This window comes from Eleutherodactylus coqui, chromosome 2, assembly GCF_035609145.1.
Source record: "Eleutherodactylus coqui strain aEleCoq1 chromosome 2, aEleCoq1.hap1, whole genome shotgun sequence".
Classification (NCBI taxonomy): Eukaryota; Metazoa; Chordata; class Amphibia; order Anura; family Eleutherodactylidae; genus Eleutherodactylus; species Eleutherodactylus coqui.
Window position 1 is genome coordinate 130,200,616 of NC_089838.1, and position 27,614 is coordinate 130,228,229.

Sequence of the window (27,614 nt, forward strand, 5' to 3'; positions counted from 1 at the left end):
ACAGGGGGAGAGGCAGTGGTGCAAACCGGAGGCGGTGAACGGCCTTCGTCCCACCTTGTGGGGTGCTTGGCCATCATATGCCTGCGCATGCTGGTGGTGGTGGCTCCCCAGCTGATCTTGGCGCGACAAAGGTTGCACACAACTGTTCGTGGGTCATCAGGCGTCTCTGTGAAAAACTGCCACAGCTTAGAGCACCTTGGCCTCTGCAGGGTGGCATGGCGCGAGGGGGCGCTTTGGGAAACAGTTGGTGGATTATTCGGTCTGGCCCTCCCTCTACCCCTGGTCACCGCACTGGCTCGGCCTGTGCCCACACCCTGACTTGGGCGTCCGCGTCCTCGCCCGCGTCCGCGTCCTCTAGGCCTACCCCTACCCCTCAGCATGCTGTATTACCAGTAGTGCAGAAACAGAACACTGTAATTAAATGTGCCGCTTATTGGCCTGTGGTTGGAGGCTGACTTCGCTTACGGAACGCACAGCAGAGCCAGGAAAGAATTTTGCGCAAGCCTGCTGTAACACTTAGCTGGCTGCGTATGAATTAGGACAACTACCCCCAGCAGAGACCCAGTACACTGAGGACGGTCACAGGCAGCCCAAATAGATTTTTTTTCCCAAATGTTTTTGGAAAGGCCCACTGCCTATATACACTAAATATGTCTTCTGTCCCTGCCTCACCACTACTGACCCTGCACTATGTAAAATTACTGCAGACTGTTTCACTGTGGACAGGAATACAGCGGTGATGTAACAGGCAACACAGAGCCAGGAAAGAATTTTGCGCAAGCCTGCTGTAACACTTAGCTGGCTGCGTATGAATTAGGACAACTACGCCCAGCAGAGACCCAGTACACTGAGGACGGTCACAGGCAGCCCAAATAGATTTTTTTTCCCAAATGTTTTTGGAAAGGCCCACTGCCTATATACACTAAATATGTCTTCTGTCCCTGCCTCACCACTACTGGCCCTGCACTATGTAAAATTACTGCAGACTGTTCCACTGTGGACAGGAATACAGCGGTGATGTAACAGGCAACACAGAGCCAGGAAAGAATTTTGCGCAAGCCTGCTGTAACACTTAGCTGGCTGCATATGAATTAGGACAACTACCCCCAGCAGAGACCCAGTACACTGAGGACGGTCACAGGCAGCCCAAATAGATTTTTTTTCCCAAATGTTTTTGGAAAGGCCCACTGCCTATATACACTAAATATGTCTTCTGTCCCTGCCTCACCACTACTGGCCCTGCACTATATAAAATTACTGCAGACTGTTTCACTGTGGACAGGAATACAGCGGTGATGTAGCAGGGAACACAGAGCCAGGAAAGAATTATGCGCAAGCCTGCTGTAACACTTAGCTGGCTGCGTATGAATTAGGACAACTACCCCCAGCAGAGACCCAGTACACTGAGGACGGTCACAGGCAGCCCAAATAGATTTTTTTTCCCAAATGTTTTTGGAAAGGCCCACTGCCTATATTTAATAAATATGTCTTCTGTCCCTGCCTCACCACTACTGGCCCTGCACTATGTAAAATTACTGCAGACTGTTTCACTGTGGACAGGAATACAGCGGTGATGTAACAGGCAACACTGAGCCAGGAAAGAATTTTGCGCAAGCCTGCTGTAACACTTAGCTGGCTGCGCATGAATTAGGACAACTACCCCCAGCAGAGACCCAGTACACTGAGGACGGTCACAGGCAGCCCAAATAGATTTTTTTTCCCAAATGTTTTTGGAAAGGCCCACTGCCTATATTTAATAAATATGTCTTCTGTCCCTGCCTCACCACTACTGGCCCTGCACTATGTAAAATTACTGCAGGACGCAATGCTCTGCACGGCCGATATACAAAAAAAAAAAAGAAAGTGCAACACTGCAAAAAGCAGCCTCCACACTACTGCACACGGTTAGATGTGGCCCTAAGAAGGACCGTTGGGGTTCTTGAAGCCTAAAATAACTCCTAACACTCTCCCTATAGCAACTCCAGCAAGACAGCACTTTCCCTGAACTATGTCAGAATGCATCTGCGGCGCGCCGTGGGAGGGGCCGATTTATATACTCGGGTGACACCTGATCTCGCCAGCCACTCACTGCAGGGGGGTGGTATAGGGCTTGAACGTCGCAGGGGGAAGTTGTAATGCCTTCCCTGTCTTTCTATTGGCCAGAAAAGCGCGCTAACGTCTCAGAGATGAAAGTGAAAGTAACTCGAACATCGCGTGGTACTCGTCTCGAGTAACGAGCATCTCGAACACGCTAATACTCGAACGAGTATCAAGCTCGGACGAGTACGTTCGCTCATCTCTAATTATTACTAACATATGGCAGAAATATCTGTCTATTATAAAGGACGGAGACTATGGGTAGTATAAGGGAAATTTTCATATATTGCTAACAATAGGATCAAATTAAAAATGAAATCAGAACAGAAAAAGGTAATAATGAAAATAGATGACAAACATGCTGGATTATTTTATTTGCAGACTACAGAGTCAGTATAGAGCCAATATTAATGAGTGGTGGAGGTACATTTTAAGGAGACATGCATGTAGCATAATGTACTTACTTTCCTTTATCTCTAATATTATTAATGATTAGAGATGAGCGAGCACCAAAATGCTCGGGTGCTCGTTACTCGGGACGAAATTATCGCGATGCTCGAGGGTTCGTTTCGAGTAACGAACCCCATTGAAGTCAATGGGCGACTCGAGCATTTTTGTATATCGCCGATGCTCGCTAAGGTTTCCATTTGTGAAAATCTGGGCAATTCAAGAACGTGATGGGAACGACACAGCAACGGATAGGGTAGGCGAGGGGCTACATGTTGGGCTGCATCTCAAGTTCCCAGGTCCCACTATTAAGCCACAATAGCGGCAAGAGTGCCCCCCCCCCTCCCATCAATTTCTACTTCTGAAAAGCCCTCATTAGCAATGCATACCTTAGCTAAGCACCACACTACCTCCAACAAAGCACAATCACTGCCTGCATGACACTCCGCTGCCACTTCTCCTGGGTTACATGCTGCCAACCCCCCCCCCCCCCCCCGCACGACGCAGTGTCCACAGCGCACACCAAAGTGTCCCTGCGCAGCCTTTAGCTGCCCTCATGCCACACCACCCTCATGTCTATTTATAAGTGCGTCTGCCATGAGGAGGAACCGCAGGCACACACTGCAGAGGGTTGGCACGGCTAGGCAGCGACCCTCTTTAAAAGGGGCGGGGCGATAGCCCACAATGCTGTACAGAAGCAATGAGAAATATAGTCCTGTGCCACCACCATCAGGAGCTGCACACGTGGGCATAGCAATGGGGAACCTATGTGCCACACACTATTCATTCTGTCAAGGTGTCTGCATGCCCCAGTCAGACCGCGGTTTTTTATAAATAGTCACAGGCAGGTACAACTCCGCAATGGGAATTCCATGTGCACCCACAGCATGGGTGGCTCCCTGGAACCCACCGGTGGTACATAAATATATCCCATTGCATTGCCCATCACAGCTGAGGTAATGTCATGTTAAATGCAGGTGGGCTTCGGCCCACAGTGCATGCCCCAGTCAGACTGGGGTTCTTTAGAAGTGGACACATGCAGTTACAACTCCGTGTGGACCGACAGCATGGGTGGGTGCCAGGAAGCCACCGGCGGTACATAAATATATCCCATTGCAGTGCCCATCACAGCTGAGCTAACATCTGATTAAATGCAGGTGTGCTTCGGCCCACACTGCATGCCCCAGTCAGACTGGGGTTCTTTTGAAGTAGACACATGCAGTTACAACTCCCTGTGGACCCACAGCATGGGTGGCTCCCTGAAACCCACCGGCGGTACATAAATATATCCCATTGCAGTGCCCAGCACAGCTGATGTAACGTCAGCTTTAATGCAGGTGGGCAAAAAATTAATTGGATTACACTGTAGGCGAGGGCCCCAAAAAATTGGTGTACCAACAGTACTAATGTACGTCAGAAAAATTGCCCATGCCCAACCAAGAGGGCAGGTGAAACCCATTAATCGCTTTGGTTAATGTGGCTTAATTTGTAACTAGGCCTGGAGGCAGCCCAGTTAAAATAAAAATTGGTTCAGCTGAAAGTTTCAATGCTTTAATGAGCATTGAAACGTATAAAAATTGTTTACAAAAATTATATGACTGAGCCTTGTGGCCCTAAGAAAAATTGCCCGTTCGGCGTGATTACGTCAGGTTTCAGGAGGAGGAGCAGGAGGAGGAGGATGAATATTATACACAGATTGATGAAGCTAAAAGGTCCACGTTTTTGATGGTGATAGAGAACAATGCTTCCATCCGCGGGTGCAGCCTACGTATTGTTTAGGTATCGCTGCTGTCCGCTGGTGGAGAAGAGAAGTCTGGGGAAATCCAGGCTTTGTTCATCTTGATGAGTGTAAGCCTGTCGGCACCGTCGGTTGACAGGCGGGTACGCTTATCTGTGATGATTCCCCCAGCCGCACTAAACACCCTCTCTGACAAGACGCTAGCCGCAGGACAAGCAAGCACCTCCAGGGCATACAGCGCGAGTTCAGGCCACGTGTCCAGCTTCGACACCCAGTAGTTGTAGGGGGCAGAGGCGTCACGGAGGACGGTCGTGCGATCGGCTACGTACTCCCTCACCATCCTTTTACAGTGCTCCCGCCAACTCAGCCTTGACTGGGGAGCGGTGACACAGTCTTGCTGGGGAGCCATAAAGCTGTCAAAGGCCTTAGAGAGTGTTCCCCTGCCTGTGCTGTACATGCTGCCTGATCTCTGCGCCTCTCCTGCTACCTGGCCCTCGGAACTGCGCCTTCGGCCACTAGCGCTGTCGGATGGGAATTTTACCATCAGTTTGTCCGCCAGGGTCCTGTGGTATAGCATCACTCTCGAACCCCTTTCCTCTTCGGATATGAGAGTGGAAAGGTTCTTCTTATACCGTGGGTCGAGCAGTGTGTACACCCAGTAATCCGTAGTGGCCAGAAAGCATGTAACGCGAGGGTCACAAGAAAGGCATCCTAACATGAAGTCAGCCATGTGTGCCAGGGTACCTGTACGCAACACATGGCTGTCCGCACTAGGAAGATCACTTTCAGGATCCTCCTCCTCAGGCCATACACGCTGAAAGGATGACAGGCAAGCAGCATGGGTACCCTCAGCATTGGGCCAAGCTGTCTCTTCCCCCTCCTCCTCATCCTCCTCATGCTCCTCCTCAACGCGCTGAGATATAGACAGGAGGGTGCTCTGACTATCCAGCGACATACTGTCTTCCCCCGCCTCTGTTTCCAAGCGCAAAGCGTCTGCCTTTATGCTTTGCAGGGAACTTCTCAAAAGGCATAGCAGAGGAATGGTGACGCTAATGATTGCAGCATCGCCGCTCACCATCTCGGTAGACTCCTCAAAGTTTCCAAGGACCTGGCAGATGTCTGCCAACCAGGCCCACTCTTCTGTAAAGAATTGAGGAGGCTGACTCCCACTGCGCCGCCCATGTTGGAGTTGGTATTCCACTATAGCTCTACGCTGCTCATAGAGCCTGGCCAACATGTGGAGCGTAGAGTTCCACCGTGTGGGCACGTCGCACAGCAGTCGGTGCACTGGCAGATGAAACCGATGTTGCAGGGTGCGCAGGGTGGCAGCGTCCGTGTGGGACTTGCGGAAATGTGCGCAGAGCCGGCGCACCTTTCCGAGCAGGTCTGACAAGCGTGGGTAGCTTTTCAGAAAGCGCTGAACCACCAAATTAAAGACGCGGGCCAGGCATGGCACGTGCGTGAGGCTGCCGAACTGCAGAGCCGCCACCAGGTTACGGCCGTTGTCACACACGACCATGCCCGGTTGGAGGCTCAGCGGCGCAAGCCAGCGGTCGGTCTGCTCTGTCAGACCCTGCAGCAGTTCGTGGGCCATGTGCCTCTTCTCTCCTAAGCTGAGTAATTTCAGCACGGCTTGCTGACGCTTGCCCACCGCTGTGCTTCCACGCCGCGCGACACCGACTGCTTTCGACGTGCTGCTGCTGACACATCTTGATTGCGAGACAGAGGTTGCGTAGGAGGAGGAGGAGGAGGAGGGTGGTTTAGTGGAGGAAGCATACACCGCCGCAGATACCACCACCGAGCTGGGGCCCGCAATTCTGGGGGTGGGTAGGACGTGAGCGGTCCCAGGCTCTGACTCTGCCCCAGCCTCCACTAAATTCACCCAATGTGCCATCAGGGAGATATAGTGGCCCGGCCCGCCTGTGCTTGTCCACGTGTCCGTTGTTAAGTGGACCTTGGCAGTAACCGCGTTGGTGAGGGCGCGTACAATGTTGCGGGAGACGTGGTCGTGCAGGGCTGGGATGGCACATCGGGAAAAGTAGTGGCGACTGGGAACTGAGTAGCGCGGGGCCGCCGCCGCCATCATACCTTTGAAAGCCTCCGTTTCCACAAGCCTATACGGCAGCATCTCCAGGCTGATAAATTTGGCTATGTGCACGTTTAACGCTTGAGCGTGCGGGTGCGTGGCGGCGTACTTGCGCTTGCGCTCCAACACTTGCGCTAGCGACGGCTGGACGGTGCGCTGAGAGACATTGGTGGATGGGGCCGAAGACAGCGGAGGTGAGGGTGTGGGTGCAGGCCAGGAGACGGTAGTGCCTGTGTCCTGAGAGGGGGGTTGGATCTCAGTGGCAGGATGGGGCACAGGGGGAGAGGCAGCGGTGCAAACCGGAGGCGGTGAACGGCCTTCGTCCCACCTTGTGGGGTGCTTGGCCATCATATGTCTGCGCATGCTGGTGGTGGTGAGGCTGGTGGTGGTGGCTCCCCGGCTGATCTTGGCGCGACAAAGGTTGCACACCACTGTTCGTCAGTCGTCTGCACTCTCAGTGAAAAACTGCCAGACCTTTGAGCACCTCGGCCTCTGCAGGGTGGCATGGCGCGAGGGGGCGCTTTGGGAAACAATTGGTGGATTATTCGGTCTGGCCCTGCCTCTACCCCTGGCCACCACACTGCCTCTTCCAACCTGCCCTGCTGCTGCACTTGCCTCCCCCTCTGAAGACCTGTCCTCAGTAGGCGTAGCAAACCAGGTGGGGTCAGTCACCTCATCGTCCTGCTGCTCTTCCTCCGAATCCTCTGTGCGCTCCTCCCTCGGACTTACTCCAATTACTACTACCTGAGTGATAGACAACTGTGTCTCATCGTCATCGTCCTCCTCACCCACTGAAAGCTCTTGAGACAGTTGCCGGAAGTCCCCAGCCTCATCCCCCGGACCCCGGGAACTTTCCAAAGGTTGGGCATCGGTCACGATGGCGGGAGAGGAACCATTGCTGGCCATTCTGGGCAGGGGCCCGGGAACAGTTCCTGGGAGTCTGCCTGCTCCTCAGAATGTGTCATTGTAATTGAGTGAGGAGGCTGGGAGGAAGGAGGAGCAGCAGCCAGAGGATTCAGAGTTGCAGCAGTGGACGGCGCAGAACTCTGGGTGGTTCGATAGATTGCTGGATGCACTTTCTGCCATCCACGACAGGACCTGCTCACACTGCTCATTTTTTAATAAAGGTCTACCGCGTGGACCCATTAATTGTGAGATGAATTTGGGGACTCCAGAAACATGTCTCTCTCCTAATCCCGCAGCAGTCGGCTGCGATACACCTGGATCAGGAGCTCGGCCTGTGCCCACACCCTGACTTGGGCCTCCGCGTCCTCGCCCGCGTCCACGTCCTCTAGGCCTACCCCTACCCCTCAGCATGCTGTATTACCAGTAGTGCAGAAACAGAACGCTGTAATTAAATGTGCCGCTTATTGGCCTGTGGTTGGAGGCTGACTTCCCTTACGGAATGCACAGCAGAGCCAGGAAACAATTTTGCACATTGTAGTGAGACGTAGGTGCGTATGACTGAGCTAGTGGAATTCACAGCGCAGAAGCAGTCAAGTGGCCAAAGGCCAGTAGTAGGCCTTAAAGGGGTTGTCCCGCGCCGAAACGGGTTTTTTTTTTTTCAACCCCCCCCCCCCGTTCGGCGCGAGACAACCCCGATGCAGGGACCTAAAGAAAGCTTACCGGAGCGCTTACCTTAATCCCCGCGCTCCGGTGACTTCTATACTTACCGGTGAAGATGGCCGCCGGAATCCTCTTCCTCCGTGGACCGCAGCTCTTCTGTGCGGTCCATTGCCGATTCCAGCCTCCTGATTGGCTGGAATCGGCACGTGACGGGGCGGAGCTACACGGAGCCGGCATTCTGCACGAGCGGCTCCATTGAAGAGAGCAGAAGACCAGGACTGCGCAAGCGCGGCTAATTTGGCCATCGGAGGGCGAAAATTAGTCGGCTCCATGGGAACGAGGACGCTAGCAACGGAGCAGGTAAGTAAAAAACTTTTTATAACTTCTGTATGGCTCATAATTAATGCACAATGTATATTACAAAGTGCATTATTATGGCCATACAGAAGTGTATAGACCCACTTGCTGCCGCGGGACAACCCCTTTAAGTATTTTGCTTCTATTTTTTTTAAATGCTGAGCTGATACAGCAGACAGATACTGTAGGCAGCGTATAATATTATGTATACTCTTTCCCTCTGGCGGGATGACGGCGATCATGTAACAGAGACAGCAGATCCAGGAAACAATTTTGGGCAAGCCTGCTGTAACGCTTAGCTGCGTATTTATTAGGACTACTACCCCCAGCAGATAGATACTGTAGGCAGCGTATAATATTATGTATACTCTTTCCCTCTGGCGGGATGACGGCGATCATGTAACAGAGACAGCAGATCCAGGAAACAATTTTGCGCAAGCCTGCTGTAACGCTTAGCTGCGTATTAATTAGGACTACTACCCCCAGCAGATAGATACTGTAGGCAGCGTATAATATTATGTATACTGTTTCCCTCTGGCGGGATGACGGCGATCAATTTTTGGGAAAAAGCCCACTGCCTATATAGCCTGAATATATCTTTCCCTGCCTCACCAGTACTGGCCCTATACTCTGTACAATGACTGCAGACTGCGGACGCAATGCTCTGCACGGCCGATATACAAAAAAAAAAAATTGTCCAACACTGCTAAAAGCAGCCTCAACAGTACTGCACACGGTCAGATGTGGCCCTAAGAAGGACCATTGGGATTCTTGAAGCCTAAAATAACTCCTAACGCTCTCCCTATAGCAGCTCCGGCACCAGCAGCACTTTCCCTGATCTCTGTCAGAATAAATCTGTGGCGAGCCGCGGGAGGGGCCGATTTATATACTCGGGTGACACCTGATCTCGCCAGCCACTCACTGCAGGGGGGTGGTATAGGGCTTGAACGTCGCGGGGGGAAGTTGTAATGCCTTCCCTGTCTTTCTATTGGCCAGAAAAGCGCGCTAACGTCTCAGAGATGAAAGTGAAAGTAACTCGAACATCGCGTGGGGCTCGCCTCTAGTAACGAGCATCTCGAACGCGCTAATACTCGAACGAGTATCAAGCTCGGACGAGTACGTTCGCTCATCTCTATTAATGATCTGAAATAATACAAGGTATTATGAGGTTTGTATCAATAGGTAATCATAAACAGTTAAGAATTTTTAGCTAGACATATTGCAAATGGCAAGAGGTTTATTAAGATGTTAAAATAACACTTTTAAATTGTGCGATCTGCTATGAGATGAAGTGTAAATGAGTAATTTGATATAAATACCTCTACAAATTTCCCTATTTTATTTATTTGCTTTGTATACATGACATTGTATGCTGCATTTAAAGGATTAATATGGAGAATACAGAACTGTGTTATGCCCATACAAAAATATATAGCCCAGGATCAGAGGCGTAACTTGAAGCTCCTGGGCCCCAATGCAGAACTTGTAACAGGGCCGCCAACTATAGTGTTTTATTCATAATACTAGGCACCCTATATGGAGAAGAGAGGCCTTATGGGCCCCCTAAGGCTCCTGGGCCCGGGTGCAACCACATCCCCTATAGTTACGCCAGTGCCCAGGGTTAAATCCTAAGGAGGTGCGGTTGTAGTGGGTGGTGGTGCGACACAGGTCCAAGATGGCACAGCCGCTGACAGGCGAAGGTTAGATGTCTTTTTTTTCTTATCCAAAATAAACTTTACCAAACAACAACCAGATGAATATTTCCACTCTATAGGAAGGCACCATACTTGAACGTCACGTTAACTAAACCAGACTTTCTCATTACTTTATGTCTCTCAATGTCGAAAGGGCAAGGCGTTTCAACCTCTCATGCATCTGTCTGTCTTAATCCATAGAATTTCATACTTTATATCCGGACGTCTGCGGCACATAATAACATTGCCGCCTCAATGCACCATAGAAGCCAGCATCTGTGCGTAATACAGACTGCAACTTTCATGTAATTTCAGAACTCTGTGGATTCGCTGCACTAAAGATGCATTCTGTATTTCAAATACAGCCACACTAAATGCAGTATGTCACTTTTATCACATAACTGCCTTATGGTGCATAGCGCCTCCGTTAAGTGCCCTGCCAAACTGGTACATCTTACACAGCACATCATTAACTCTTGCATACCCAGTAGTCCATATTAAGCTAATGTATACTCAAAACTAACAGCCAGTTAACCCTCATGTAACCAGTATATCAACTAACCACGAACGTCCATCACTGTCCAATAGTCCGACAAGTGTGCGCACTCTTAGTCATTGTAAGCCAGCCTCACATATCTGGCAGCTTTTAATGTTTCGGAGTCTTTTCACCTTCATCTACTTCAGGGCCAGGTCCTTGTGGGACGGAAGCCACCATCTCCTTCCACATGCTTTGTGTTGTTCTTGTTTGGCCCTGGTCATCAGGCCCTTTCGGTGTCCTCAGCATCTGCCCTCTGATCACCAGAGCTATTCTGTTGACCACCTCCCGTGCTGCTTACCTAACCTGGGGACAACGCTGTGGTCACAGTTGTTAATGGCTGCTGCCACATGCTGAGTGGTCTCTCTGTAGCCTCTCTCACTATGTCTGCTGCTTCTCTAGTCTGCTCACCTCACCCTGCTCTGTGACGCAGCTACAAACATATTGATAGTTCTGCAGGCCTGCTATTGACCTTGAAGATTCCATGAGCTTAGGAAAGGCTTTGTCCTTCACTATTTCCTCTGAAGAAGGCGTGCTCAAATTTTCTTCTCCAAACACACACACAGCGTCTAGGAGACCTCTACAAAGGGGCATCATCTGACACTTGTACCATGGGGCTTTGAGCTCTTTTTTTATCTGCCTTCCCCAGACATGGCTCTGGCTGGCAGAGGGGGGCTTCTGCACAGAGTAGCGGTGCTCACCAGACCAGCCCTGGCAGACACCATTCTCATCTCCCCCTCCCAGTCAGATACCAGACCAGAGGGGGCTGGACTTACTGCACGGCTGTTGGCAGAAGATTCCGAGTGGCTGAGCTGCTTACATTGTTAAAGAGGGTGCGGGTGTACCCCCTTACACTCTAACTTGACGAACACCTATTTATACTTAATCCACAGCATTCACTTTCCCTGCAGAAACATGCTCAAGAAGACATAGAGGTGGGTCAAACCCTCTTGGTGCCCAAGGCAGGGGTTTCAAAATGCACTCCACACCCTCCATCTCCGAAGTTCAGCATTATACCTGTCAGATTGACCACTGCTAAAATTTATTTTTATTGCACTTTGTTGCCCCTTTTCCTCGCCCTTCCCTAACATCTTTGGTTGTTTAAATTTTAAGGTGGGTACGTTATGCTTTTATTTTTCATTCTTTTATGTTTTTAACCCATGGGCATAGCTGGGGGAAGAAGCCAACAAGCCACTCTGCTTTAAGGTGCTTTTAGACCTGTCTAAACAGACTGAACCAGAGCTAACAAGCTAGCGGTGACGTCACTCGCTCATTGAAAAGAGAATTGGCCTGTCTAAAAGTAGCCTTAGCCAGTGTATTTAGATACAGAACAATATGAATCTTTGCCCCAGGGTACAATAGTTTAGCTACAGCTGTGGTATCTGCTCCATTTTAATGGCGCCTTAGGGAGCCACCTACCGTACTTCACCTACTGTTGCACTGTTCCTGAAAAGACATATTGTTGTATACATGCAATAGAGCAAAAGACTGCTGACAGTTCCTCTTTACAATTACTTTTTATGTGTATATGAAAACTGCAGAGATGGGAGATTAATTTCAGTAATTCCTGGTATGAAATGTATTGTAGACTTGTAACACCAGGTATATACAAACAACACTGTATTTACTAAACATGTTACACTACAGGCTTCTCCTCTCTGTTTGCACTCACAACATCTGATGTGATTGTTATGGAACAAACACGCTTCTCCTTGCAGCAATGTTTTCAGAAAATACTCAGTATGTAGCTGCGTTGCCTTTCTCACAGCAAGGACACCATTTAGAAGAAACAGCTGTGAAGACAAACGCACGTATACAACTGTCTTTGAGGACTCGAGATGTTATTTTCTGTATCGGTTAAATGTAGTAAAATGCTACAGTGAAGAATATACACAACAAGCTCTCACATAACATGGACACATTTCTGTGACCCTCTCAGTCTTGTGACAGATCACTACACCGACTCGTGCTTGTTTTTCAGCATTTCTCTAAAAATTGCACAGATGAGAATAAATCATTTTGGGTGATAAAATGAAACTTCAGTTTGGAGCTGTTCTACATATGAATCTTTGGAATTGCAAGATAAGCCGTTTCCTTAAACAATCATACTGTTGCACAAGCAGGAATTCCCTTCTACAGTGCTACATTGTAGGCGCAGTTTATGGCAGACTGTGTTATCTAAAGTAATGGTGCAGAGGGGCTACTGTTGTCATCATCGATACCAAATTATGACAGTGAAAGATCTATTTGTAAACGCTGCATGTATCTTATCAACGAAGACCAAGAGAAGAAAATGGGACCAGGATTATATGCTGCTAGGAAAATGGAAGTTGTGTTTCCGAGGGCAAAGCTTTATTGGGGTTTAAAGGGGTCTTTTTACTATTGATGACCTACCCTCAGGATAGGTGATCGGTGGGGGTCCGCCTCTCAGGATCTGTGCTGATCACTGAGCCACTGTCAGTGCTTACAGTGCTGGAAGCGGATAGCACTGTCAATATTTCAGTAGCTGGGTTTGCTACTGCAGGCACAGTTCCAGGAGCTGAGTCTGCAATGCCATACCAGGCCACTGCAATATGGACAGCACTTCCAGGTGGCGCACGCTAACAGCAGCCCCAAAATCAGCTGATTGGCAGGAATCCTGAGTGGTGGATTGCCTCTAATCAACTACTGATTATCTATCCTGAGGATAGGTCATCAATATTAAAAGTCCCGGACCATCTCTTTAACTTGCTCCATTTTTCACAATGTTTCCTATCTCAGGCTTTCATATCTTACGGCTTCTTTCACATGAGTGCATATCAGCCGGCCGTTTTCACTAATATAATATAAAGATATCCAATTAATAAAGGGATATCCAAGATTGGACAAAGAAGAAGGGTGGTGCAAAATAACAAAGTAAGCTTTACTTACTGGTTGGATCTATTGCCACCCCTTTGCTCCCGCACCCCGATGGGCTTTGTTTACAGGACTTGCAGCAGTGATGTCATGTTAACAACACAACAGTCAGGTATGGTAAACAAAGGTGGCAGAGCAGCTGCCTGTAAGTAAAGTTTATTTTGTTGTTTGCACCATCCTCTGTCTTTTCCTCAATTTCGTCTGATATTCCACAACCCCTTTATGAAATTAACCCCTCCAGAAGATGGCCAATTTTGGCCCTTGAGGATGCAGTGATTACTTTAGCCTTCTCTATAACAAGAGTCATAACTATTTCCATAAAAGTTGTCATGTAAGAGGTTGTTTTATGTGGGCCATATTCTTCCTTTTTGGTTGTGTTTTTTTTTTTTTGCACATTTTAGAGTACATGTCATATACTGATTAAGGCCTCCGTCACACAGGTGCTTTTGACTGCGATTAACGTGGCGATAACCGGTAAGATAGGCTCTGGTTTTTACTCTTTGACAGTAGCATAGGACTATAGCTTTATATTTCCATGCTGAGTTTTTTTCATTGTTTTCATATGGCTTTGTTTCTTAATGGTAACAATGCCTCTATTTACAAATGACCAGAACACAATGGTTTATTCAAATAGGTTTATTGCTTTCTGCAGTGTGTGATAAGGTCCTTTTACATGCAAAGATAATCTTTCAAACGACTGAAAGATTTAGCAATCTATTTTCATAAGTGTTAATGGCCATTAACACTTTATCATCTTCATTTGCATGTGCTTTTTTATTACTCCTATAATACAGTGCAGTACCACAGTTAGACAACCTTGTAAGACTGTTGGACTGTTAGTATGTCCAGCCGTCCATTACTTTATCCTTGAACTGTGAATATCTGACTGTTGTCATGTTTGCCAGTGTTACTTAGTTTTACACAATACGATTGTGCTGCAGAGTCTCATGCCTAGAGGCATGTTATATAAACCCTAAAGAAAAGTAGCGCACAAAAAAGTTCTGCACCACCCTAGCTAGGCTATAGTGAGCTACAAGACAGGTTCTGAGACCGCAGGAGAGTTGGGCATTCTGTACTGTTAGAGGAGCAAGGAGCAATGATATTGCAACTGGTGCGAGACTACGTCTTGTGAATAGATATAGAGTGGGCGAGCCATGCCTGGAAGGAAGCCTGCGAGTGGTTGTGGACCACTGCCAGAGATTCCTTGGGTGATCTATAAAAGATGCCCTGTAAATGTGACCTGAGCTGACCAGCCAATTTGCAGCCCTGAGAATGCCTGTGGGGCTGAGCTGCATGAAACTAGAGCATGTACTGAGAGTCATATACTGAGGCCTGTTGGTGTGCAACCAACCAATGAAGACCAGAGGCAAAAGAGAGTTCTGCTAAGTAGAAAATCACCTGACATTTGTGGCATAGAGAAAATGGGCACTGAGGTGAAACCACACAAGCGAGGAACTGTCTGGTAGAGAGTTACTGGCCCTCTGAGTAATGTGCTAGACACTGTTTTGCTGTAAACTTTCGAGTTAATAGCCTCTGTAAAAATGTGCACCTGCATGTGTTAACACAGCACAACTTCTGTGCCCATGCCAATACTGTGCCTTAATAGTGCATTGGTTTGCGGAAACAACCTGCTTACCACAATGTACTATTATGGGGAAGTGTGGAAAGTAGGTAACAAAGAATTTCAGACCGATTTTCAATTTTAAAAAAGAATGGTGTGGACAGTTAAATGCAGCTTGAAACTACATTTCCCAGGGTTCCCTGCTTTGGACTTACTCCATGTTCTTGCTAATGGTCAGCAATGCAGTCCCAAGATCTGAAGAGAAAAAAGCTGTTCCTGGTCGTTCCTACAGACCTGTAGCACTGAAATACCTACAGGTCATATCCAGGGTAACCTGTGAATAAATACTGGTGATGGTTTTTAGAGCTACAGACACAAAATCCAAAGCAGAACTACGTTGCAAACTTTCATAACATTTGATTATCATTCATTTGACAGCAATTTTGTATAACTGGAATACCCCTTTAACCCCTTAAGGACATGGCCTATTTCGGCGTTGAGGACCTAAGAAAATTTTGGTAGATTTTCTTCTCCATTTTTCAAAAGCCATAACTTTTTTATTTTTCCATCGACCCGGACGTATAAGGGCTTGTTTTTTGTGTGGCGAACTGTAGTTTTTATGGGTGCCATTTTTGGGTAGATAGACTACATTGTAAAACTTTTATTATTTTTTTATGATCGTAGGGAGAGAAAACGCATCAATTCTGCCATAGATTTTTTTTAAGTGTTAATTATGCAGCATAAATGACAGACTACATTTTTTTCTGCGGGCCGGTACGGTTACAACAATACCAAAATTCTTACATTTTTTTTAGGTTTTTCTACTTTTCTGTAATAAAATCCCTTTTTTTGGAAATCCTTTTTTTTTTCTAAATCGCTGCATTCAAAGTCCTATAACTTTTTTTATTTTTCCATGGACGGAGCTCTATGAGGGCTTATTTTTTGTGAGACGAGCTGTAGTTTTTATTGGTACCATTTTGGGGTATATATGGCGTTTTTGATCACTTTTATTGCGTTTTTTGGGAGGCAAAATGCTAAAAATTAGCATTTTGCCTCAGTTTTTTAGCGTTTTTTAATGCTTTTTGCCGTGCAGGATAAAAAGCATGTTCGATTTATTATACAGACCTTTACGGTCACGACAATAATAAATATGCGTTTCTTAGTTTTTTATTTTTTTTATGCTAATATAAGAAAAATCATAAAACGGTGTTTTTTACATCTTTTTTTACATTTTTAATTTTTGTACGTTATTGATTTTTTTTTTACACCATCTGTGTCTCTCTGAGGGACTTACATCATGCCACCGATGATCGCTACGATAAGGCATTGCAGGACTTCTCTCCTGCCATGCCTTACAGCTTATACAGCGATCATAGGCTCTGGCAATAGAGGACGCCGGTATCTGGCGTCCTGGTGCCATAGCAACCAGCCGGGCTCTCTGCGATAACATCGCAAGAGCCGGCTGAAGTCACAGAGGGAGCGTGTTCCATCTGTGAACCCTTTCCCTGTCACGATCTACTTAGATCGTGGCAGAGAAGGCGTTAACAGTGGGGGGCGCATCTCCGTTGCGCCCCCCGCTGTTGCAGCGGGAGGCCGGCTAACAGTGACAGGATAGTGTGAGATCTGCCATGATCTCGTGCTATCCCTATGACGTAAGGGTATGTCATTTTGCAAGAAGTACCCTGCTCCCATGACGTACCGTTACGTCATGGGGAGGGAAGGGGTTAAAGATTAAATAGAAACCTATGATACTGCCCTACAACAGTACATATATCTTTCATGGTGTTAGAGAACAATGGCACACAGAAAGTTGGCCTCGCACTTTGCAGACTGCTGACTACCACAGATCTAAATTGTAACACTAAACATTTATGATGCACAACTTGATTTATTGCATAAAACGTTTGTTTATGCAAAAGGGAATTTACCATCGATATGTTTGGAATATGATATTTCTCATTTTCTGAATGTTCTGTTTTACTACCCATCCAAAAACTTTGGCCCTGAGGCTCTCAAACTGATTCAGCAACACAGAGAGAAATGTAAACAAGGAAAGCATATGTCTTATCCAGTAAAGGTGATGCCATTACAGTATATACAGAATGTCATCGATTAGCATTTTTGTTTTTAGGACAGCTAAAAGCATGCAGATGGGATTTCTTACCGGCGTGCAGGTCGCACACACAGGAAGAAATCGCAGCATGCTCCATTTCCCTGCGGGTCTCCCGTACAGACGTCTCCCGCGGCTTCCATTGAAGCCTATGGAAACACCCTCAGCTGTTTTTGTGCTGTGCCGCGAATACGCAGGAGAGCAGGAGTTTAAAAAAAAAAAAAGCTATGCACAGCGCATGCACGTGGCACGCTGCCGGCGGACCGAGCACATCCGCCGTCCAGAAGAAAGAAGATCCTGCCTGCACGTCGGAGAGTCCTGCAGCGTTCGGAGAGATGAGTACAATGTCTTTTCCTTCTCCATGGCCCCAGGCACGCACGGATTTCACTGCGGGATTCATCAGTGGAATCCGTGTGTGCAAGTGGACATGGGGCCTTAATCAGTTTGCGGCGTGTGTGTTTAATTTTGAGAGCATATACGTTTTCCTACAGCAAATGACTGTACTGTGCCTATAAAGTATAAGACTATACTTTTTCGGGGTCAATTTAACAGAGCTAGCTTTGTGCAGAACTTGACTCAGCAATGAATGATGTAAGAGTTCAGCTGTGAAGCTAGCGAAATCCAGCTATGTACAGTAAAATGCAGGCTAAGTAGGGATAAGCAATACCATTTTTTTACATTTACATCTAAACTATAATATGCTTTAAATGAATTACTAATTCTAAAAATACAATATATATATATATATATATATATATATATATATATATATATATATATATATACATATATATAGTAACATGCATAGTAGCTCATATGAACTAAAAGACCATGTTTTATTAGCTGAGCTGTATGATAATGACAAAAGTGCTCACAGTAGAGCAATGAGTGTGATATTCAATCTAGTCCCTGGAGAACAAGCCAGTCTTTTACATAGTATAGACTCCTGTCTAATGATTCCTTGTGATGAGTACAGAACAGAGAGAGGCCTATTTATAGCATTGCAATGGAGACTCTCACTAAAGTATTTAACGTTTACTTGTCTATAAAGCGCTGGAAGGCTGAGCTCAATGCATTTGTAAAGCATTATTCACATACAATTTTGTTTTGTAGCCAAAACTGGAAATGGATTTTTTTAAAAAAGAAAGCTTTTACTTACAGAGATCCAATGCCCCTAAATCCCCATCCACACATAGGGAAAAAAATGCATAAAACAGCCACCATTCTAGTCTGACTCCGCCCTGAATGGAGCCTGTACGACGCTACACTTCAGGTTCTACAGCTGTCATCAGAGGACACTGTGCTCTAGTGACTGGCTGTATAAATGTACAAATAACGGAATTAGTAACACTGTTAACACAGCCGTTTTTTTGTTTTTTCATTTTTGTTGATTTCTCCCCACTACAAAAAAAAAAATCGTTAATTTTTTTTATTTTATCCTCTACAAGGCTGTCTGGGGACTTGTTTTTGCAACGCAAGTTGTATCTCTCAATAGTACTATTTAATGTAACATATAAGAACTTCTAAGTGGAAGGAAATGGAAAAAAATGCAATTGCATCTTTTTATTGAGGGGGGTCTTGTTTTTACAGCGCACGCTGCGACGAAAATGATATGTGAACTTTATTCTGTGGATCAGTACAAATTTGTATAGTTTTTTTTTGTTGTACTACTTTTACTTTTATCTTCTTGCATGGTGATAGATTTGAGTTGAGGACTGAGGCTTGGGCCCCAAGGGTTAGCTTTCAATACTCAGACGAATACAGAGCAATTGTTGGCTCTAGCTAGTGGAGTTTTTTCCCTTCCCTTTTGCATTTCTATTGGTTAGAAGGCTATGTTGGGGCCCATAGCCTTCTATTTCTCCCAGTCCTGTATATCCCCCCTTATCACAAATATTGCCCTTGCCCTCCCTCTCACCTTCTCTTTTCTTTGCTTTCCCCTCTTCTCTCTATCTCCCTTTACTTACTCAATTTCTTGAGTTAAAAAAAATTCATAACCATTAACTATCCTGCAGCATATCTCACTAGTGATCATTTCCTTCCTATGCTATGTTATCTTTAAAATTCCCAGCGGGTTCATGTCGTCTTGACTATAGTACCACGTTGTGTTGGTGAACTGCTTCATACACTCAGTGATTTCATTGGGGTTACAGAACTTCTCTATAAAGTCTCTCAATTTTTTGAAAAATTTGGGGGCTTGCAGTTCCACTCGCCTCTCTATCTCCACTCTCTCTATTTTCAGGAGATATTGTTGTATGGTATCATTTATCCCCGAGGGTTTGGCTTGCAGCCAGTTGTTCAATAAGCACCTCTTACTGATCAACGTGAATAGTGTGTATCATAGTAGCCTGTCTCGTCTGGTCCAGGAGAGAGTGGAATATGAATATTTGCAATGTTAACTGTAAGAGCTGACCCAGTACTTTTTGATCTAGCACAGTACCAGATGGCATGTAGGAAGTCAGATTTTGGCAGGTATTTTTGCTATTTTTTAATCACAAATAGTCAATGTATCACAGCACACGCTTCACCTTATTCTGCTATTTTTTAATATATATATATATATATATATATATCTTGAAAAAAATTGTTCTGCATCTCCGGCTTCTGCCCCCTATAATTTTTTTATTTTTCTGTCAACTTGAACTTCAATCATTTGATTGCTTATATAATACGCTGTAATACTTCAGTATTGCAACATATGGTATTTCTGCATGCATTCTATTAAGCCATTCCATGGGCACGTCTTAATAGGTGGAAATACATGGCAGCCCTGGGGCCCTTCACAAGACCCCTGACTGACATGACACCCAAATGGCATCCCGCAATCTCATTGCAAGGGGGTTATTCAGGACAATTAAATGCCAATTGGAACATTCAAATGTGGCTTTCAGAATTGATTAACAACTGGGATCAGAGTTATCTCTGATTGTGGCTGTTATGGACTAGTGTCAGCTGTCAAAGATAGCGCCAAACTTACTGCGCACATCCAATGTGCATGTAATTCGGATGTTACATGGGTTAAAGATAACAACACCTGCAAGTAAAAGTGATTACAATACATAATGGTATATTGGACACATCGTCTGCCCTTTATATATAAATTGTCCTCATTAGCTATCTGTGATACGCTGTTTTTACTTTTTTATGCTGTTTATGTACTTTATGTCTGCTATATTTTGATATTTCTTATTTAATTGAGATATGATTTTTTAAACTGACTTTGTACACACTTAACCCTTTCCAATCCACTGTCTGACGTCTGAAGACATTCTGATTGAAGCTTGTACAGCTCCGATGTCAGAAGACGTCCGGCAGGGTATTCTTACTGTATATTACTGGCCAATCTGTTGTCGGGGGCCTCTCCAGCATGTCCCATACCAGAGTACAAGCTCTAGCCAGCAGATGGCGCCATTGTATAATGGCAGAAAGAAAAAGCCCCCTAGGAAACCCTGAATTCAAAATTGGATTGCAAAGGGTTAAATATTGAGAAAAGGTCTACCTGGGTTGAAATGTTGCACGGGTGTTACTACAGGATCTTCAAATTGGAGTGCTGCCTATATGTCTCTGAGTATTTATGCTACAAGGACTGTGGATCAAGTTTAATGGGGCGTGCACCAACCCATATTACTGAATTTATCCAGTGCTGGATAATTCCTTAAGGGGTTGCACAGGCATGTACTTAGATTGCCATTTAACATGGACATTACATTGCAACGTGTAGCAGCAGAACATTTGTCGGCTCACAAACAATAATTCTTGTATATAGTTTGGTTCTAGACTCTCAGGAGGAGGAGTACAGGTTTAAGGGGGAATCGTCCCCATATGTCACCATCCCACACACTCTGGGTGTCTCTATAGGAACATATATATAGATCAGATTTCCTAGGGCAGAAGTTCTTTCTGTCCATTCTTTATAAAGTTCAGGAGTTTCTCTCTCCACACAATATTCTATCTCTTGCCTCTGGCATGTCTCCCGTAGGCTGGTTCAGGCCTGCTTCTATCATGTAAAAGGGTGTAGAGAGCGCTCCTTACTTGTTCCACAGAAACAGAGCTGATGCCCTGCCAGTAGCGTGATAGGAAGAGAGAGGAGAACAATCTCTGCAAGCATTCAAAAAGGAGGCCATGCTCCCTTGGCAATGTGGTGGTGACACAATTCAATAGGAGCTGCACCTGCACTAGCAAACCGAGACGCTGAAATATGAAATAGGAGACCTGCTTTCTGCACTATCTGTATTGACAGCGGGGGCAGGAATCACCTGATTGGCACTGATCATCTGTTGATGAACTATCCCAAGGATGCTTTTTGATCTTATCCAGTTTAGATCATGTGCTCATAAACTTTTCATTCAGAGGAGGCTCACTACCAGAAACTGACTGAAGTGGTTGCTTTTTGTTTTTTTTTGTGGAGTTGTTTACTTTTATTTATGGGGTCCCCCCCCCCTTCCCTCCCTCCGAATGAGATGTTTATGAGCATATGGTCTAGACTAGTTTGAAAAAGGACATGGGCCCTTCACAGTTTAGACATAGTTTAAAATGACTTCTTTTATTGAATAACTTTTATTAAAAAAACATAGAACACAAAAATAGGGCACTACAGATAACCCTCTAGGTTGTCGATATCTTAACCTTAGCCAGGAGGAAAACGACTAAGTCACTCGCTTAGTTTTTCATGCCCTTCTAATGTCTAAGACAGGGCCATGTATTTCAATGATAATGCGGTAGCTGTCGTTTATTTTGTAAAACTTGGATTGGGGTGGGAGCAAGTTTATTTTTGATTACGCATATCTTCCCAAAAAGTTTTTATTCCTATGGTCAAGGTTTGATCAAGACTTAGATTCAGTGCAAGTATCACTACAAGTAGTCTTGTATCTTTTCCAGTATAGGAAGATGGAAGATCTGCGAATCACCAAGACGTATGTCTGTGAACTTGATGATAAACATATAACTCTTGTTTCAGATAGAGATCAAGTTCATAAAGGCCTCTCACCTATCCTTATCGTTACATATCTAACATTATAATCTCCAATATTTTATATTTTTCGTATCTGTTTCAATCTCATTAAATCTAATTTTAATGATTTAATGAGATTGAAACAGATACGAAAAATATAAAATATTGGAGATTATAATGTTAGATATGTAACGATAAGGATAGGTGAGAGGCCTTTATGAACTTGATCTCTATCTGAAACAAGAGTTATATGTTTATCATCAAGTTCACAGACATACGTCTTGGTGATTCGCAGATCTTCCATCTTCCTATACTGGAAAAGATACAAGACTACTTGTAGTGATACTTGCACTGAATCTAAGTCTTGATCAAACCTTGACCATAGGAATAAAAACTTTTTGGGAAGATATGCGTAATCAAAAATAAACTTGCTCCCACCCCAATCCAAGTTTTACAAAATAAACGACAGCTACCGCATTATCATTGAAATACATGGCCCTGTCTTAGACATTAGAAGGGCATGAAAAACTAAGCGAGTGACTTAGTCGTTTTCCTCCTGGCTAAGGTTAAGATATCGACAACCTAGAGGGTTATCTGTAGTGCCCTATTTTTGTGTTCTATGTTTTTTTAATAAAAGTTATTCAATAAAAGAAGTCATTTTAAACTATGTCTAAACTGTGAAGGGCTTAAATTTGAGAAATTAGACTTTTTTCTGCCCCTGTGAGTATAGAAAAAGGACATGGGAGTCCAAAAAGTTGCTATAACGGAAAAATCATCCTCTGCTCTGGACTATTATTGAATTGCACACCATAAATGAACTATTTATTTGAAATAGAGAAGCTGTTTTTAAGTGCATGTAAAATAAGTCTGTGGTGCAACTTTTTTCTTGTATCAAATGTCTATCCTGAGGATGTGTCATTAATAGAAAAAAATGCCTCAAGTCTTGGAAACCCCATTTAACCCTCTTTACTAGCTTGGTCAATAGATTTTTATGAGTTCAGTTCGTATGCAGCCTATTAGAGATGAGCGAGCGTACTCGCTAAGGCAAACTACTTGAGCGAGTATTGCCATTTTTGAGTACATGCCCGCTCGTTTCAAAAGATTTGGGGGCCGCCGGGGGAGGAACAGGGGGGGGGGGGAGATCTCTATCTCTCTCTCTCTCCCCCCCGCTCCCCCATGCTTACTCCAGCAACTCACCGCTCAACCCCCACCGGCCGCCGAATCTCTTGAGACGAGCGGGCATGTACTCGAAAATGGCAATACTCACTTAAGTAATTTGCCTTAGCGAGTACGCTCGCTCATCTCTACAGCCTATATATGGCAATTAAAAGAAATCAATTAAAGGGGGGTCTGAGTAATAGATCCTTTGGAAAATGCAATTACCATGTACTAACATAAATACACATGTTACCTCTACCCTCTCCCCACTGTGTCCCGCGGAGCCTCTCAGTCCTCCGCTCTAATGTCTATATACAGGTTGCGGTCCCGCACGCTTTACAGGACTTCACAGGCACTACAGCCAATAACAGAGCTTGGTGAGCTTTTATTGGTTGCAGCGTCTATGATGTACAGGTGGGGCAGCCTGTAAATGTGACGTCAGAGGTGAGACCCGTGCGGCGGGACACAGTGGGGAGAGATGAGTATAAGCCTATTTGTTAGGTGAGTGCATGGTGATTGCATTTTCCAGGGGATCTATAATTCAGACAACCCCTTTAACTATTTCAAAGCATTCTAATATAGATAGGGATTTAGAAATATTTCTACTTTCTCTTTAATTTTTCATGATAAGACAAACCCAACATCTGTACCGCAACTGCAATTTCTTGACCTTTAAACATCTGCAACCTACGCCACCTTCTGAAATTAGAGATAACCTCATGTTTGAAGAACACGTCACCCTGCATTACCAAATGATGAATTGAGAGTTCAGCCAGCATCTCATCCAGTAAGTGCCATCATCTCAGAGAAGAGACTGTTGCTGTAATAGGACACATAAATGTAAAGTAAATGTTCAACTAGTTTTTCTTCTACAGTAAATTGGGATATGTGTGTCATTCAATGATGAAAATGCTTTTTGATTATTTATGTAGTATTGAAAATGATAACCCATTTCTACCATTCTGCATCCTCAAAAATCATGCTAGGGCTTATTTTCTGGGTAGGTCTTATTTTCCGGGAAACTGGGTGGTTATGTGAGACTGGTCCATTACAGCAACTTACAGTGAAATATGAAGGACTTATTCACACAACAAATTTTTGTTGTGAGGATTGTGGATGGTGTAGGGACATCTTCCCAATCTAGCAGATAAAGGACATGCATACAGAGGAGAATGGTTTGGAAAAGCCCACCAGACTGTTCATATCTAATTACTATAATGGTACGGTAGCTTTACAAAGCCCTTTTCTACAGAAATGCTAGGCTTAGGTCATATCTACATGGGTGATAAAAACACACAACTTCTGTGTGATTGTGAGATGCACAAAACTTGCTCGATGTAATAACCCATTATTTACAATGGGTGTGTTTACATGGGGCCCCTTCACTAGCTTGTGGAGTACCAAACTACTTGGAGATTAAAAGCCAAATTAGATGAGGGACTAAAACAGATAGCTAGCAATAGTTCTAACAACATCGGAGGCTGTCAGATTAAGTGTTTTCGTTAGTACATTAATTTGCAGGAACACCTGAGGCGAATTGCCTAAACGTAGCCATGGGAGACAACCATCCCTGTGTGCATAGTTTGCACCAACTTCACACTTTGCAGCCAGTTAGTAAACAAGACAAACACACAGAAAAAAAGTTAAAAGCCACCTGTGAGAGGAATCAGCAATATCTTTTGTAGTCAAAAGACCTGCAAACGAGGAAAGGAGAGACTGGTAAATAATCTCACCTGTCAGTCCTGTAAATCCTCCAGTTTAGGTCACCTGCAGAGGAATGTGGCTGCCTTGGATATGCCCGCATTTTCCACCAACTGATATGGAATGGCACCAAAGTAATTCAATTTCACAGTATGAAACTCAAGATTTTTTTTAAATTTAGAATAAAATGAAAAAAGTATTTAAAGTGGCCTCTGACTCAGACAACTTAATGTGCACTACACAACATGGCATAATACTACAGAACCCGCAGTGAAATGCATGTTAAATAACTCATACATCAACATGGCACAAAATAACACAAAAGCATTACAGAGCCTTGCATCGGTTTCTAGTTAGCTCAACTAGCATACCGCAGTCCAGAGATACATTGTGTAGGAAGCAGGTGGATCAGTTCTCTGACAGTCCTCATTGGATCATTTACTTGCATACAGACTTTCCTTGGCTATGTTCACATGGGACGGGAAAACCCTGCTAAAAAAACACATCATTTGTTGCGAAAAACACCATAAAATCTGAAATAAACAGCAGCTTTATGTGTTTCGGATTTCAATACGGTTTTGTAGCTGCCCTGTGGAAATTCCGCAGCTGACATTCTGCAGCATAGCCATCCCATGTGAAGATAGCCTATATATGACAGCCCACAGTCTGTCAATGGACTCACCAGTGACCCTCATTGTCCCTCTGAATGACAGGCCTGGATCTGACTTTGTCAGCTGGTGATAGCCTTTCCTTCACAATAAAGCAACAAACAGAAACTGTGTCAAATGATTCACTATTTCATTCAGACTTCAGCTAGGTATTAAATGACATGTGAACACTGGCAGATAAAAATAAACCTGGTTACGATGTCCTTGTAAAAGTATCAGAGCACTAAGTATGTCAGATGGCTGGTTTCTGTTGCACGAGGAATCCAAACTGGACTTTCCTTTCACCCCTGCTGATTAATGCTTTTGTGCTGTTCACAACGATGAAAATAGCTGCAAGTACCAGTTCCGGGCATCTACATGAGGGCTTAAAAACATAGGCGTGTTTTTGTTCCGATTTGCACCCTTAAAAATCACGGCTGCAAAACGGGACGAAACCAAACCATTGATTTCACTGGTTTTATTTTCACGATCGGGATTCTCATACGTTAATACTGCTAACGAGAAAAGATAGGACTTACCCTATCTTTTTTGTACACGTAGTTTTTCTACATGTGGGAAAGATAGGGCAGGACTTATCTTACCACTTTTTTTCCCCAAGTTTGAATAGTCAAAAAAGAAAAACCCTGGTTTATGCGCTAATACACTTTGTTCTTTTAATTTTCAATGTCATGATCTACAGTGTATTAAAAAGAAATCCTAAATGTAATAACTTGAAAATTTTGGTTTAGTTGGTTCAAATTACTCTGACCCAAAGAGGAATTTCACCAATCCCCCTAAAACTGTCAGAGAGCCATAAAAGTAGCTCTCTTCCTCTGCTCTGTGGCTACGGTAGTACTGTTGCTTTGCAGCACTGGGGTCTTAGGTTCAAATCTGACCAAAGACAAACATCTGCATGGATGTTTGTATGGGTTTCTACAAACATTCATACACACTCTATGCAGATGTTGTCCTTGTTCAGATTTAAATGTATGGCAACAGTGCTAACCACTGAGCCACCATGCGTCATTCTCCTTCTTTCTCCAGGAATTATCCATGAGGCTGCTGTAAAACATGTCTCTAAAAGTAGCTGTAAAGCATATCTTTGCAGCAAAGGCAAGATGGCTGCCCCTATAGTCATGTACAGACAAAAGAATAAAAAGATCTACAATCAAAAAGTAAAAATAGATTAGAAAAAATGGAAAATGTTTCATTATTTTGTTTTAATTAGTAAAAACATAGGTGATACATTCCTTTTAAAGAGAATTTGTAAGCTTGACACGCTGTCCAAACTGCAGGCATGATGTTATAGAGCAGGAGGAGCTGAGCAGATTGATGTATAGTTTTATGGGGAAACATTCAGTATAACATGTAGTTTGTTCAGTTATATGTCTGCACATTCTGAGCTGAACAGTCATGTGGGTGGGGCTATCAGTGATTGATAGCTCCGCTGTTTGTACAGTCATACACAGATATCTGACACCCACTGATAGGACCGCCCACATGACTGTTCAGCTCAGAGTGTACAGAGATATAAATGAATAAAATACAAGTTATACTGAATTTCTTCCCATAAAACTATATATAAATCTTCTCCGCTCCTCCTGCTCTATAACATCACGCCTGCAGTTTGGAATGCATGTTCCAGCTGACAGATTCTGTTTAAATGGTATTCCCATCTCAGAAAGTTATCCCCTATCCTGTGGATTAGTAAAAACTTGCTAAGATGAGACAACCCCTTTAAGGAGGAAGAGGGTGGTCAAAATGTAAGTCCTGGAGGATAAATAGAGATGATGTTTAGTAGTTTAGGTGGAATGGTGATACCATAGGATAGGCAGCAACAGGATTGCAGATTGTCGATAGGGGTTTAATCTGGTCAGCAGCACTCTCCAGGTATACCTATTATGTAAGCCTACCCTGATATAGAATTCCTGTAATCAAACTGCTAATGCCCACTTGCCAGTGAGTATGTGAGTGCTTGTCATGCTCTGCCCCTGGTGACATCATCAAAGGTCCTACAACATATATAAAACACAGAGTCTGACCGACAGAAGAAAAGCAAAGTTAGGGCTCTTGA

At 44.7% G+C, this 27,614-nt stretch overlaps 1 protein-coding gene across 1 annotated transcript in view; it reads right to left on the reverse strand.

Annotated features, from left to right (window-relative positions):
- The window catches only part of EEA1 (early endosome antigen 1), a 168,726-nt gene extending 143,404 nt beyond the window's left edge, over positions 1 to 25,322 (reverse strand). The window contains exon 1 of the mRNA XM_066591518.1: positions 25,265 to 25,322. Within this exon, the coding sequence (XP_066447615.1) occupies positions 25,265 to 25,282 (18 nt within the window). The 5' untranslated portion in view covers positions 25,283 to 25,322. The remainder of the gene's footprint in view (positions 1 to 25,264) is intronic.
- Between the last annotated feature and the right edge of the window lie 2,292 nt (positions 25,323 to 27,614).